Here is a 16475-nt window from a genome sequence, read left to right as displayed (position 1 = left end):
AACCACTGTGAAAACAAACTTGACCCTTGTTCTACAACAGGGGTCAGCAAACTATCTGGCCCTATTCAGAGTATGATTGCTAGAGAGAGGACCAGCCAGGCATTTCAATTCCAATCAACCCTTTTCCCACAAAATCACAATGCCATGGCTTGGCAAATTTTCTCTACAAAGGCCAGAGTAAATATTTTCAACTTTAAGGGCCAGATGATCTCTGTCGCTATTAAATTTTGCTGTTGATGCACAAAAGCAACCAAAAACAACATATAGATGACAGGGTGTGACTGTGTTCTAATAAAACTTTATTTATAAAGACAAGCAGTAAGCAGGATTTCTCCCATAAGCTATAGTTTTTTTTTGTTGTTGTTGTTTGTTTTTATTTATTTATTTATTTATGATAGTCACAGAGAGAGAGAGAGAGAGGCAGAGACACAGGCAGAGGGAGAAGCAGGCTCCATGCACCGGGAGCCTGACGTGGGATTCGATTCCGGGTCTCCAGGATCGCGCCCTGGGCCAAAGGCAGGCGCTAAACCGCTGCGCCACCCAGGGATCCCTAGTTTTTAACTCCTATCTAGACAAGTGCTAGATAGCAGAAATGTTCTATAATTGTGCTTTCTCATACACTAGTCACTAGCCACATGTGACTATTAAATACTTGAAATGTGGCTAGTGTGACTATACTTTAAATTTTACTGAATTTTAGTTAAATTTGAATGGTTACATGTGACTACTGGCTAAAGTATTAGCACAGTTCTAGATACTATTCACTGCAGCCACTTCAAAAGAGATACAAGCTGTCTTCCAATTTATGGCATAGTTCAAATTTTTGCCTTGCAAAATAAAATATCCATGCTTCCACATTCACAATGAAACTATACAAAACTGAAAATGATATTTCTTAACTGTGAAATATCTACAACATTGAGGCCAAACTGATCATTTTGGTTTGCAGCAATCGAGTAACTGCTATTAACCAGTGTCAAGTGCCTAAGGGCTGAGTCACATCCATGCCAAGACCTGTCCAATCTGGAAGTTGTTTCTTTTCACCTCTGGACACTCAGTTGCACCTTGACTGAGAGCATAGGCCTACTCAAGGGCCCCATTAACTCCAAGGAAAATCTAAACCTCCCCACAGACCCAAAAACATACACAAAGACATGGCTTAAAGAGCACAAGAACATGCAACTCAATTAGATTGCCTTATCTTACAGTCATCCACATAACAATACTGCCTCAACACAAAAAATCAAGGAGAGTTACCACATTCTTTGCTGTTGTCCACATGCAATAACTTATTTTCTGGCAACTGTTTTATTTATATAATAACTAGCTTGTGTTTTGCCTTTCTTAGCAGACCAAAGATATAATCCAATGAGGAGAAATAAGGAAACAGGATAGTAAAATGTATTTGGTTTTCTTCTAAGTATGAATAAGAAATAACAAACCAACATTTATTTTAAGAAACCCACACAGTATCAACTTTCTTTAATGGGTAAAAGAATCTTGAAAATTGAGGATACTCTTTAGGAAGTAAGAAACCCTTGGAATCACAGGCGCTAAAAGAGGGACCTATATACACAGTAAAGTAAGGTAGATGACATTCTGACTTTTCTATGATTTTTGATAAAACCATTCTAGATCCAACCACTTATTTATGGTTCCCAAATCCAAAAAAAAAAACCTCTGAAAAATGAAACAAAAAAATTCCAGTGTGAAACAAACTCTGGTGGCACAACCTGACATGAACTAATAGGATGCTACATAGAGTCTTTATTTATCCTACTTAGTGTGAGGAATTTTTTTGTGCAGAAGAGTTATGTGTTTGTTACAGGGTGTTGCTGTATCCCCACTGGCAGTGTTATGCAATCTGTGATATAGATCTTACCTTTCCAAAATCCCTGGAATATCTGATATCCAAAACACATCTCTCCCCAAGGGTTTGGTAAGGAATATTCTAAAGAAAGCTGTCCAGGTAGGATATTTTCTGTCATCTCAATGTCTACTGCCTAGAATCATGAAACAGTGCCTTACCTCAGTCTGAAGGATGGCAGCCCTCTGTTCTTTGGCAGTAAGCGACTCTTTAAGCACTTCGATGTGTTGCTTGCAATCTGAATTTTGATTGCTAAGGGTTTCAAGCTTTGTTTGTAAGGCAAGAAGTTCTGACTCCTTCTTTGAAAGCTCCTGCTTCAGCTGATCAATCTGTGAAACAAGAACAACATTGTAAGAAATTAGAAGCCACAGTTCCTACTCTTCACATTTGAGAACTGCTGATTTCTCTTAATTTTCAGTAGCCACTGGTCATTAACCCAACAAAGCAAGCCATGAGTTTTAAAAAGATGGCTTTGGAAGTTCTTATGAGTTTAGGGAGGCTCTGTAAAGGTGGCCAAGAATATAGAAAACAGAAAGGTAAGGTCAGCAAATTGCCTTCCACTTTCCACCCCACTGAGAACCAAGGTTCACAGTGAAATGAAGGCTTCTTAGCCATACCTATTCCTCATCCAGGAAACCATGAAGCCACATAAACTATTCATCATGATCTTCAGAAGGGTCAACAGGATGCTATTAAAGGTGATTAACCCAAGGTCCTTCTCTGCTACTCCATTGTGGAAATGATCATTCATGGGCATCATTTAACAAAAAAGAATCTTCACACCCCCCCAAAGTAAGCATTAAATGTTTTTTGTTTATATTAAATATTGAGAAGACACCAAAGAACATATAATTTTGTAAAGTATAGGAAAAATAATATGAGACATTCATCCTTCAATTCACCAAGAAAGATCATTAGAATTACCTATGTCCCAATCCATTTCTATCTTCTTCTTTCCCCCTCCAGAAATAATTATCACCTTAAATTTTGTGTTTGTCATTTCCCTGCTTGTCCTTTACATATATTTTTTGCATTTCAACTTTATTTGTTCTGTGTTTTTAGTACTTTGCTTTTTTCTACTCAATCTTATGTCCTAAAGATGTTATTGTACATATAATTTGTTCATTTTCATTGAAGTACAGAATTTCATTGTATGACTTCTCCACAACTTATTTGCCCATTCTGCTGTTAATAGACATGTTAGTTTGTTTCCAGGTTTTTTGCTAGAACAAAAAGTGCTATTCCCAACATTCTTATATATATCACTTGGTACACCTAGCAAAAATGATCTAGGAGTTAAATTGCTGGACTATGTGGTATGCACATCTTTAACTTTACTGGACAACATCAAAATGTTTACCCAAGTTGTTACACTCATTTTTAGGGTCACAAGAAGTGTGTAAGTGTGCCAATCACTCCACATCTTGGCCAATATCTTATGTCATCAGACTTTTACATTTTTACAAGCCTGAAGTTGTGGTAGATAATCTCCAAACATGATTGACACCTAGTTTTTCCAGCTTGTACACACTTTCTGCACTCACAACTAGAGATGGAGTCTGTTTAACCTCCTCTTGAACCTGGGCTAAACTGGTCCTTGCTTCAACCAGCTAAATACAGCCAAAGTGTCAGTATGCCTGTTCTGGCCCTTGTCTATAGGAGACAGGCAGATTTAGCTTCCTCCAGGTGGAAGTTGGCCACCATGTTAGAAGTCCAACCCTCTAACCATTATGCTGTGAAGAAACCCATAACAGCCACATGGACAGGCCATGTAGAAAGACACAGAGGCCTGGAAGAAATTGTGGCTCCTTTGTCTTGTTCCTCGTCTTAAAGGGAAGAATTTCAATGTTTCATCATTAAGTTTGATGTTTGCTTTAGCTTTTTATAGGCACTCTTAAGTTTCAGAAAGTTCCTTTATTACAACTTTGCCAAGAGTTGTTTTTTTTTAATCATTAAGGAATGTTTAATATTAATAAACATTTTTTCTGCTTCTCATGATTTATCACACTTTTCACCTTTAATATGTTATTGTAATGAATTACATTAATGGATTTTTAAAATACTCAGCTCTCCTGCACAACTATGAAAAACCCCACTTAGTCATGATGCATTATATTTTTTATAAGTTCCTGGATTCAGCTAATACTTTGTCAAGATCTTTCATCTATATTTATGGATAAAACTGGTTTGTAATTTTTCCATTTCGTTCTCTCCTTGTCAGGTTTTAGTACCAATTTTGCCTTCCAAATGGAGTGCTCATTCTTTTAATGTGTTCTGAAATGGTTTGTGTAAAATTGAAATTTTCTTCCCATTAACATTTATTAGAAATCATCAGTAAAACCATCTAAAGCTGATATTTTCTTTCTCCAAAAACCATTACTTCATCTATCTTTAATGGTTATAGGAATATTTGTGTTTCTAGTTATTTGAGACAATTTTATTTATTTTTTTTAATTTTTATTTATTTATGATAGTCACACAGAGAGAGAGAGAGAGAGAGAGAGAGAGAAAGAGAGGCAGAGACACAGGCAGAGGGAGGAGCAGGCTCCATGCACTGGGAGCCCGATGTGGGATTCGATCCCGGGTCTCCAGGATCGCGCCCTGGGCCAAAGACAGGCGCTAAACCTCTGCGCCACCCAGGGATCTCTTGAGACAATTTTAATAAGTTTTTTCTCCTAAGAATTTTTCATTTTATCTAAATATTCACTTTCACTTAGGAAATTTTTATAAAACCCATTTATTTTTCAATATCTATAGCATCTATGACTTACTTCTATTTCATTCCTAATATTCCTTCATTTTACTCTCTTTTTCTTGATGCGGCTCAGCAGAAGTATGTCATGTTAAATAATCTCTTCAAAGAGTCAATTTTGGCTGTGTCGATCACCTAAAATTCTTATTTTCTATTTCATTAGTGTTCTTATTTTTTTTAATTATTTACTTCCTACTACTTTCTTTGGATTTATTCAATTTTCCTTTCCTAACTTTGTAAATTGGATATTTATCTCACTAATTTTTACCCCTTTTTCTTACCATATATATGTCTTAAGACTATAAATTTCCCTGTCAGTATCATTTTAGCTCGATCTCACTAGTTTGATTATGTAGTATTAACATTATTGTTCAGTCCTAAATGTTTTCTGATTTCCATTATTATTTATCCTTCAACTCACAAATAATTTATAAGTATGCCTCTTACCCTACAAATACATGGATGTTTCCTAGTCATCTTTGTGGTTTTTTTCTTGCTTGTTTGCTTTGTGAATAAAGAACAAGGTCTGTTTGAAATTCGTGTATCTTGCTTTATGACACAGTATGTAGTCAGTTATCATAAATGTACTTTGTATACTGTGTGCTAGAAAAGAATTTGTATCCAAAAATTATTGAGCACAACAGTCTATATTGGCTTGAAAATTATTCCCTTGCCTTAAAAGTCTACAACAGCTTTCTCATGGTTATTATTTGGCTGGTGTGTCTTTTTTTCACTTTCAATGTGTCATTAACTTTATGTTGTAGATGTCTCTTACAAATAGCATATACCGAGATGCTTTTATCCTTTCTGATAAAATTAAATGGAGCATTTATTAACATTACAATGTATGTGATTTTATTTCAACCATTTTACCTCACGCTTTCTAAATATACTGCCTTTTCTATTTCTTCTCTTTTCCTTCTTACCTTTTGAATGACTTTTTTCCTATTCTTTTTTGCCTCTACTCATTTAAAAGTTATCATTTTATTTTGTTTATTTTATGTTTACTTCAATTATTTCTAATCTTTAGGTTACTGCCCTAGAAAGTATAGCACACTTACATTTTTAATCTACCTTAGTCTAAAGTCAGTCTATGCTTACATTCTTTCTGAATAATAGAAGGATCTTGAGACACTTTAAGTTCAGACACCATCCCGTTGACATACACATTATTGTCATATATCTCAGTTCTTTCCTGTTTTGCTTTGAATTCAACATTATTTTGTTACAGTCCATGTCAGTTTAGATATAGCCCCAACATTTGTCACTAACTTTGTTATTCATCCCTGCATCTCAAATATTCTGTCAGAAATCTCCTTTTGTGTAAATGCATCATTTAAATTTCTTGTAGTAGGATTTTGTTGGTGGCAAGTTAAATTTCTGCCTAAAAATATCTCAACTTCATTTTTTTAATATTGTTGCTGAGTGTTAAAAGTAATTTTCTAGGTAAAGAGATATTTTCTCTCAGCCAACTTTTGGCTAACAGAAGCTATTAAAAATTCAAGCTATCACTCAAATTCATTCCTTTACAGATAATGGGACTTTTTTCCATTAGCTGCCTTTTTAAATAGCTTTACTGAAATATAATTTATATGCCATACAATTCAACTGCTTAAAGGGTACAGTTGATGATTTTTAGTATATTCACAGAATTGTGCAACCCTCATGATAATCAAATGTTAGAGGATTTTCATCATCCCAAAATGAAACTTTGTAATGATTAGAAGTCACTCTCCATATTCCTCACCCTGTACCCCCAGCCTTAGGCAACTCATATTTACCTTCTGTCTATTCTGGGAATTTTATATAAACGGAATCTTATACATACTTTGCAACTGGCTTCTTCCACACAGCACAATGTTCCAAGGTTCATCCATATTATAGTACATATCTGTACTTCATTCCCTTTTATTGTTGAGTAATACTACACTGAATGAATATGCCACAGTTCTGCTATTTTTTTTATACCAGCTATCAATTATGGTAGCTTGATTTCTGTCAAGTTTTGTGATTTAGAAAAAAACTTTTACTGTGTGATCATGTTTTTTGGAACCTTATTTGGAGGAAAACTTTGAGATCTAAGTTGAACATGTAGCCCTTCAGAGCATTTGTCTCTGCCAATACCTGGGCACTATCAACCAAGTACCCCTTTAAACTCCATTCTCTACTTGAAGTTTTTTGATCACCTTATACACTGCACATCTGTGCAAGAGACACCTGTGGTTAAGGATTCTCAAAGCTAGTTTGTTTTTGTTTTTACCTTTCACTTGGCTCAAAGTTTTAAAATAGATAATTTTCCCTGGATTCACCTAGTCTAGGTGGGAGGAGAGTATAGTGAGGAGGTTTTTTAGTTTGTACTAAAGCGTGTAGCTGTCTGAGATCCCAGCTTAATGTGGTAGGGGTAGTAGAATTCCTATTTGACTCTTCATCTTGAACAAACTCAGGCTTCTCTCTTTCCTTCAATGTCCCCGTGACTATGGAAACTAATGCTCAAGTTCACCGTCTAGAAAATGCCAACAAGAAGACAGAATCAGTGCTCTATCATCACTCCAGCTCCCTTCTTTGGTTTAGTTTTTGCCCTTGAGATTCTTTCTAACTTGACAGTTTATAAGTACATTTTTAAATATATGTTTTGAAAATGTATTTTATCTAGCATTTGTTGTTCTTTTCAACAACTAAAACTAGCATAAACAAGAACCAAACTACTGACAATAACTTATGAGAATGAGTAGAATGGGATGCTTACAAAGAAATAAGACCCCCTTTTTTGGAATTGTTCAGGTTGTGCAATTCCCTGGAAAGGCTGAGATGAAATCTCATTTGCAGAATGAAGTCAGACTAGATCAGGGGGCAAATAGGTTTCATTTTGCTTGCCAAATTTAAATATTTGGTAGTGACTGGCAGTCTTGAGAAGGATTCTGAGGACGCTTAAAGATTCACTGAAAAAGAATTGTGATTGATTATCAATATGATCTGGGTATGTGTGAAGAGATAGCGACACTGATCACATATATGAAATCCATGGAACATGTTTCTTCTTTATAATTTAAGGAATCATGAATCTATAATCATTTCTACCTAAAATAAAAGTAAGTTATCTCTTTCTCACTCTCTCTCTCATACAACAACAGACTATACAATTAAAAAAGGGAAAAATCTGGATTAGGATTAACTAAAATTATAAAAGAAATAAAATCTGTTATGATCAGCAAGATCAGCATTCTTCACATGGGTTATAGTTCTAAATCATATGCAGTTGTAGCTCACAGCACAATATATAGTTAATTCCACATATGAAACTGATTCGTCCTAAAATAAAGTTAAAAAAACTTTGAACTTTACATGCTTAAGCAAAGATGATGTTTATCATATAAAAAAATGATCTGGGCTAGCTTCTACAAGTATCAGAGTAGAAATTTAGTATGGGAATGGGGTATTGAGAGAGGAAATTGGATGAAATAACTTGATCAACAGAATGGTATTTAATAGGAAGGAAGAACATGACAAGTTCTACATGCACCTACTTTATTCAACAAAAATAGATTGATAATGATAAAACTATTTCAGTCTATAAATATTAAATAGACAGTTGCTTTAAATAGCTTTCAGACTATCATAGCCATGAGGTAAATTTTAAATAAGTACTTTATGCAGACAATAACAGAAAAGGGCTTTTCTAAGGGGAATATAGTTACAGGGTAGAAAATCATATTCTTCCATAAAAATATGCCTTTTGCTTCTTTTACAGCAATAAACTCAATAAAAATGGAAAGTGATGCAATCAAACATACATGAGAACTGAGACTGGGGAAGGTCTGTCTCGGTGATGGCAAGAAGAAAAGCCAATCGGAATTACATCACACGCTTTATATGAAGTCCATGTGGACATCAGGAACACTTCATCTCGTCTGAAAGTTCTTCCACCACTTACGTCTGTGACACAACCAACACCCTGAAAACACTCCCTTGCCAAGGAAAACAGCTTCTTTTTCACTACAGATATGGCCCTCATGTCTAGAAAGTGATATGCTTATTATCATGCAGTTTGGGTTATGAGGTTTGTAATCCTTCAGAGGTTAATAAGAAAATGTGTTACAAATTCAGAATAAAAGAGGAGATCTAAGACAGCAGAGCAGTGTCTTTGGCAAACTCCTAAAACAGAGAGAGTGACTAATACAGAAGTACTAAGATCAGTAGATGAAAAATGTGTTACACTAGGAACAAAGCCTCATATAGAACAAGGGATGCCATCACTCTTTCCCTACAGAAAAACAATTATTTACATGGTACATTCCATTCTTAGAGGCTCAACAGTGCTCCTGATGGTGACTCATGCTTTTCATGACCTCTAGATTCTGTCTGTGCAGTCTGAGTCCTCTAAGTTTTCAGGGTTGAGTCTCAGTTCTCAGGGAAAACGTGCATGTGCCAAAGGGCTTCAAGATGCAGGGATTTCCATCCTGGCCAACTATGTCTGGTATCTTTGCACAAGTTGAGACTCTAAACTGTATTTTTTAAATTTTTTGCAATTTTCCTTCCACCTTTGCAAACATGTTATGTCATGGTTTTTCTATGACATAATTTATAAAAGCAATTTGGGTCTTTACTTCTACTTCATTTAATCACAAAGCTTTCAAGAGACCCTACCAGTCCCAGTCATCTGTTCAGCGTCAAAATGGAGGTGCGTGCATGCCATTCCATCCACATGGCTATTTAAAATACTTCCTTTCCCTTCACCTACATGCTTTACTTATTTTATTTATTTATTTATTTATTTATTTATTTATTTTTATTACACACACACGGGGAGAGAGAGAGAGAGAGAGAGAGAGAGAGAGGCAGAGACACAGGCAGAGGGAGAAGCAGGTTTCATGCAGGGAGCCTGACGTGGGACTCGATCTCGGGTCCCCAGGATCACGCCCTGGGCTGAAGGCGATGCTAAACTGCTGAGCCACCAGGGCTGCCACTACTTATTTTAATAATTAATGCAAGCAGTACTCCCTTTACATCCACAACATTGTTTCTATGTCAAATTTTTCACTGAAACTTAAGATTGCCTATTTCAATATACTATTGCATCTAAAAAATGAGTTTGTATACAAGAATTATTATTAGCTGCCTTTATTACCCACTTGGAGCAAATAATTACATACTGAGATTGAGAATGATTTGAAGTCATGCCCTGTTAATGAAGAGAAATCAAATGCTGAGACAATTATCACCAATGAGTCATAAAAACAATTTCCGGCTAAAATTTCCAAAAAACAAAAAATAAAAGGAGAATGTAAATATGTGTTTATCCAATTTTAGGAGCTTTTTTTTTCATAATCAGGCTGAATTTTTTATCTTATATATTTTTTTTAAAGTAGTGAACTTCCAGAGAATCATGATAGAACTCATTTTAGATTTCCATTAAAGAAATATTCACATTGAAGAACACCTCTAAGGCTGCTCTTTGCAAACTGTTATCACTCTGAAAGTGCCTCTCCAAAATACCAGGTAAAAAAGTTCTCTGGACCCTTTTAAAAGCTTTCTACATATTCATTACAAACAGCTAGAAGAAGTAACAATATTTAACTGCAATTTCAGATTTGGTTTCCGGAGTTCCACTCCCTTCCTTATGTAGCATCTCATTAAGAATTTCTGAAATATTTTACCAAGACCAAGGTCTTTAAAAACTGTTAAAATAACAGTTTCTAAAGTCAACTATGCCTGCATTTTTTGCTAGTTGGGATCCAAAGTCACTTCTGATTTTCATTTCTATCACTGCCTCACTAAACCCCTGAGTTTCACAATTACATTTCCATTTCCCTCAGTAAGCTTCAGAGCCTCTAGGTGTTCACAATTTAAATCTAACATTTCTTTCCTTTTTTGGAAAACCTGCCATTTCACATAGACTGGAGTTCTTTCCACTTCCTCTTCTGTGTGGAGTTGGGTTAGGATGGTATTTTTACTTATCCTTCTAGGTTTGCTCAGTCACTAATTTGAGTTTGCACTCTTCACCAGACCTGTCATTGCTATTTTGCCAATCTGGTTATTTAGACAAAAAACACTAACTAACCCCTAAACTACTTGCATTACTGCAGCCACAAGTGACCTCTACTCTTAACAAATCTTTGGAGTAGTTTTTCTAGGACATTTCTTACTTTCCCAACTAAGTGGTCAGTGTTGACTTTGAAGTGAGAAACATTTCTGAATATGCACTACTTTTAAGAGCCCCTCTGTAGCTAGCGCAGTGTCATGTGCTAAAAACGGGGTTTGGTAAGTCTTTGGCAATCAGAGAGCTAAAAAAAATCCACCATTGAAAGCTTTATCCATACAATTCTGTATAAATGAAAGAGTTCGGGCAGCCGGGGTGGCTCAGCAATTTAGCACCAACTTTGGCCCAGGGCCTGATTCTGGAGACCCAGGATGAAGTCCCACATCAGGCTCCCTGCATGGAGCCTGCTTCTCCCTCTGCCTGTGTCTCTGCCTCTCTCTCTCTCTCTCTCTCTCTCTCTCTCTCTTTCTCTCTCATGAATAAATAAATAAAATCTTTAAATAAATGAATCAATGAATGAATGAATGAATGAATGAAAAGTTCAAGAGACTCTAATGCTGACACTAAACAATTGTCAAAATTAACTCTTCAGATATCTGTGATAATGTTGACAAGCAGCATATTCATATAAATTTTGTAAAAAAGTTATCCAAACAGGCCACAATGGACCATGAACTATGGTAGTAATCCAATTTCAGAGGATATCAATTCCATGCCTCTAAAATTTAATAAGTTCCATGACAAGTGATTCATCCAACTGGAATCAGTTCACACAGCCCCCAGATCCCACAAAGCACAGAATACAAGCACTCAGGACTAAATGTTTGGCAATACCTAGGTCTTAATAGACCTGCTCAACCATACCCATACTTGCCTCTCAAAACAAAAATAAGAAAAATCAGCAATTGAAGTAATGATATGAAGTATAAAAACTATGTTGAGATTTAATCCAATAAGAACATTCTATCAACGGAAAAAATATAAAAAATGCTTACTACGTAGCTTTTGTCAATCTATGAGGGTATCTGCATGACAGTATAAAAACTCATTTTATTTGTATTCTTAGAAATCTATTTTCCCCATTAGTCAAGTCAAATATTACATTATTATTATTATTACTATTATTATTAGGTTTGGTAATACTTCTTCAGTAATAATGGGGATGATTATTAGCTACTTTTTTAAGCCAGGCATTTTAATTACATTATTTCATTTAACCCTGTGAGTCTCCCTCTAAGGCTTGCAATGTTGTCCCATTTTATAGAAGAATGGCTGAGTGACATAAGTTACTCCTCAAGACCATGCAACTAGCAAAGGCAAGCTAGAGATCTGCCAGAGTCCACTTGCCACGTCAGCCTACTCTCTTTTCACCTTACTCTATTTCTCTCCTCAAACATCCTTCTGACCTGACCACTTTTAGAACCATAAAAAGTAACCAAACATTAAAAATTAAAACCAACTCAAGGACCAACAGTCTTTCAGACACCTATGGGCTAATAAAGTCCTGCTTGCTGGAGACCATATACATGTTTTATTGACCTGGACAAATTTCATGGCATTTTTAGTTGTAGAAGGGGCTTGAACTATTTCCCACTGCTGAATGACAGGGTGGGGAGGAAAAGTTTAGGCCAAAACAATAATTTTGCCCAAATGTTATGAGTTCATACTTATCTTCATAACTTCAATCCCAGAGTGAATGGTCATTGTTTGGTCAACAGGCCACCCTACCATTGGGCTTGTTATACTCCAGCTCAACTCTCTGAGAGGGAAGGACTGCAAAAAAGAAACTGGAAGAGAGGGCTTGACCAGGAAAGCCCATTCTACATTTTGTGGAACTCCTTGAAAGGAAGGGGTTATATTCAAATCCACTGGACATTCTCCTCAAATTTCCCTCCACCTCTTCATCCAAATTTTTGGTCATAATCTCAACGTCAACTTAAAAATATAAAGTTGGCAGAAGTAAGCGAACTTTTTGTTTTTTCCTAGAGAAAGGCACATACATGCATACATAGACATGGTTTAGTAGATGCTACATATTATTTCCTCTCTATAGTCTGCAAATTCCCCACAATAAGTATGCATATACTTCACAATGATAAAATTATACCATCACTTAACCATTTTTTCTCTCTACTTCCACTGTTTCTTCATAGAAGTCTGCATTACTCTTAACTCTGCTGCATTTTATAAGGCAACAAACAAAAGTAAAACTTTGAACAAGAACAGGAGTGTTTAAGAGTACATGGTAGAAAAAACAAAATTTAAACTGATGTGGTTATTATTTCAGAGGCAAAATAGTTTAAATCCAGGGATAAATAAAAGCATCTCAAAGTCTCAAAAGACCTACGTAGAGCTATTCATAAACTTAACAATTATGCATATGTAAAAATAATAGATATTTAAGAGTTTAGTTCATTTTAGCCCAAAGTTTAATGAAAAATAACAAACCAAATTCTTTAAAACTAGCAATATCAATATAAGTTAATAGAACAGGTTACTATAATTATATTTTATAAATATTCCATAGCAATAGATATCAATAATAACAATGCCTGACATGTATTAAATGCTTTCTAGAGATTAGTCAGGGGCTAAGTGCTTTAAATGCATAATCTCTTGAAATTGTCAAGGCAACCCAAAGATGAAGGTAGTTTCCTTTCTCCTGCATCTATTTCATGGATGAAAAAACTGAGGCTTAAAGAAGTTGAATAATTTAAGCAAGTAGTAGTATTGGAATGCAAAGTCAATTCTGCCTTAAAAACTATGCTAAAACCAAAATGTCTTTATACAACTGGAAATTAAATTGGCTTCCAGGATCAACACCTTTGGACACAGTCACCTTCCTAGGCATGGGCCAAAATTTGGCAATGATAGAAACTTCACAAATATCAAACTTATGAAAACTCAAGAAATTTGGAAGAGAGGAGACTATTAAAAATAAATGTTAATTCCCAAGACACCAAACTTACTTATTAGAAAATCTTGAACACCTTAGTAAGTAGAAATTCAACCAAAGATGTTCCCTGATCTCTTTTTGGAATCTACACTTCCGAACAAAAAATGTTCTACATTCTTCTTTATTGTCCATATATTTCATCATATCACATAAAACAGGTTATGTGGGCATTTGGGGAAAGTATGTATGCAAACCGTAACTTTCCAGTCACATTAAGAGTATAAAAGTTTATAACTTTGGACCATACCTTGGTTTTCATGAACTTGGAGTGACTTTTGTAAACCTCTATTTGTTTGATCTCTTCTTCGCGGTCCTCAGTGTTCAGCACACCATTGGCTTTTAACATCTGGATCTCATCCTCCAGATCCCTTATGTTTCGCTCCAATGAAGCAATTTTTGTGTCCTGTTGTTTTTAAAAAAAAAAAAAAAATGGGAATAAAAAGAAGGAAATAAAATTGTTTTTTTAGTATCATCAAAACAGAATTTCAGAAAGTATTCTGGGTAGTAATACATTAACTATGGTATAGACATAACCCTGAATTCAGGATAATTTATGTTTTTCACTTCTGAGGATCATTTGTAAGATATTTTTTAAGTTTCCAATAAAGAACACGTGTCAATACAACATGGAGAGTTGCCTAGATATGTTTGTCTAATGTCTGGGAATCAAATTACCAAAGCAACAGTGATAAAAGTGATCTAAAGTGTTAAAAAAAAAAAAAAACACCATTTAAGTGGACAAATTTATAATTTCAGATACAGTTTACCAGTGTACAATTTCTAGTCTACTTGTAAATGCAAAAACAGTTTGTTCATGTGTATATTATGTGGCCGGTTTTATAAGACATGCTTGGAATATGACTCTGAGAGCGAAGGAAATTAAAATCTACTAATGAGGAAAAGGATTCTCATCTAGAATACAGACATCAATGAAATTAAATAACTGAATCCTGACTTAGTATGACTGATACACTAAATATTGAAAATTTATAGCAACTGTACATTGTAATGATTTATTTGGCAAGCAGCTCCCTGCACGACAAAATAAACATAAGTCACCTTGTAGGACATTTCTAATCTACTGATTTTCAGAGTTAAAAAACTAGAAATATTACACTCAACTGTGGGATTGAGAAGGGAAAAAAAAACCATAGAGAATTTTTTAAGGAAATGACAGACTCTATGTATACGGTAGAGCATAGCAAGAAATATTGCTTTAGAAAGACGAGAAGAGAGCGAACTCTTACAGGGGAAAAGAAAAAACCTTCTCCAACCTGAGGTGTTAAACTCCAACCAGTCTTTGGAATAAAACACATTGAAAGTTTGACTATAAGTTTTCTCCCTGACACCATCTACCTGCCCTTTTATTGTGCAAATCCAAAGAGCTGATATTACATTTGTAATTCAATGTTAATGGGGGGGAATAAACACAAACTCATTTTTTTTTACCAACTTATTTTCAAGAATCTAGAAGACTAAAGAGTTCCAAAAGTAAAGACAATGAATGGTCTATTCTATTTATAACTAACTCATAGAAAAAACTTTGCAACAAGTATATTTGTCCTGATTTTGTGGCTATTTTCCATTCTAATTTCTTACATTATGTGGTCGATGTCATGTCTCATGGGGCAATGTAATAATCAATACTATTATCATTTAACATCGTCATCATCATTAAGTGGAAGAAAATGAGGAGAAACAACTTCTTACTGAGTGCCACTATGTGTGACCATCCAAGTGCTTTAAGTGCTGAAGATATTTTTATTAATTCTCAGAAAAAAAACAAGAAAATGAAATAAAAAGATTCTGAAATTTCAAAGATTATTATGGAATGTTATATTTTTTTATTTTGGAATGTTATATTTTATAGCTTTTTGTTTTCCTTTTAAAATAGTATTGTTATTTTTTCCAGTTATAAAAGTAATATATCTTAAATTCCTAGAAAATGGAGAGAATCCCCTCTTATCCTACTACCAAGAGATAACCATGACTCATGTTTTATGTACAGCCTGCCAGTATTTTTCTATTCCAAATGCAATTTCTAGAAATCCTTTATACTTCCAGCTTGAGTAAAAGGGGTGTCATGGACTAAATGCATGCCTCCAAAATTCCTATTTGAAGCTCTAACCCCTAATGTAATGGAGACTTGATGGCATTTGGAGACAAGGCCTTTAAGAGGTGATCAGTGTTACAAGCAGTCATAAGGATGAGGCCTTCATAAAAAGAGACACTACAGAGCTTCTTTTCTCTCTTTTGCTCTCTGCCATGTGAGGACACAGCAAGAAAGTGGCCATCTGTGAGCCAGGAAGAGAGAGCTCTCACCAGAACCCAACTCGCTTGCACCCTGATCTGGGACTTCCAGCCTCCAGAACTGTGAGAAAATACATTTCTGTTTTATATGCCACCCATAAGTGGTATTTTGTTACAGCAGCCCAAGCTGATATATGTAGGGAGGCATCGTTACTGAATCTTTTGAGTTCTGAGCTATGAGAAGTCCAGAGATAAAAAGAGCAGCAAAATAAAAAGAATGCAGAAAAAAGAATTTCTAAACATTCATAAGAGCCTTCTTAAATAAATGAGAGTCATTTTAAATCAATATTTTTTCTGACTATAAAATTAAGACAAGGGGTCCCTGGGTGGCACAGCGGTTTAGCGCCTGCCTTTGGCCTGGGGCGTGATCCTGGAGACCCAGGATCGAATCCCACATCGGGCTCCCGGTGCATGGAGCCTGCTTCTCCCTCTGCCTGTGTCTCTGCCTCTCTCTCTCTCTCTCTCTCTCTCTGTGTGACTATCATAAATAAATAAAAATTAAAAAAAAAATTACAAGCTCATTACAGAATACTTGAAAAGCTATATAATTATG

The 16475-nt window shown here is 35.2% G+C and overlaps 1 protein-coding gene across 24 annotated transcripts in view; it reads right to left on the bottom strand.

The window, feature by feature from the left end:
• Positions 1-16475, bottom strand: part of ERC2 (ELKS/RAB6-interacting/CAST family member 2) — a 904101-nt gene that overhangs the window by 597481 nt on the left and 290145 nt on the right. For all 24 annotated transcript variants that reach the window (XR_013357839.1, XR_013357837.1, XR_013357838.1 and 21 more), the window contains 2 exons: positions 13860-14015; positions 2029-2196 (listed from right to left, as the gene is read on the bottom strand). Coding sequence is in view for 21 of the 24 variants with exons in the window: in XM_077858464.1 (XP_077714590.1) it covers positions 2029-2196; positions 13860-14015 (324 nt within the window). In the remaining 3 variants the exon portion in view is untranslated. The remainder of the gene's footprint in view (positions 1-2028; positions 2197-13859; positions 14016-16475) is intronic.

The sequence above is a fragment of the Canis aureus genome, chromosome 19 (genome assembly GCF_053574225.1).
Source record: "Canis aureus isolate CA01 chromosome 19, VMU_Caureus_v.1.0, whole genome shotgun sequence".
NCBI lineage: Eukaryota > Metazoa > Chordata > Mammalia > Carnivora > Canidae > Canis > Canis aureus.
The sequence above is the reverse complement of the archived record's forward strand: the minus strand, read 5'-3'. Positions and strand labels throughout refer to the sequence as shown.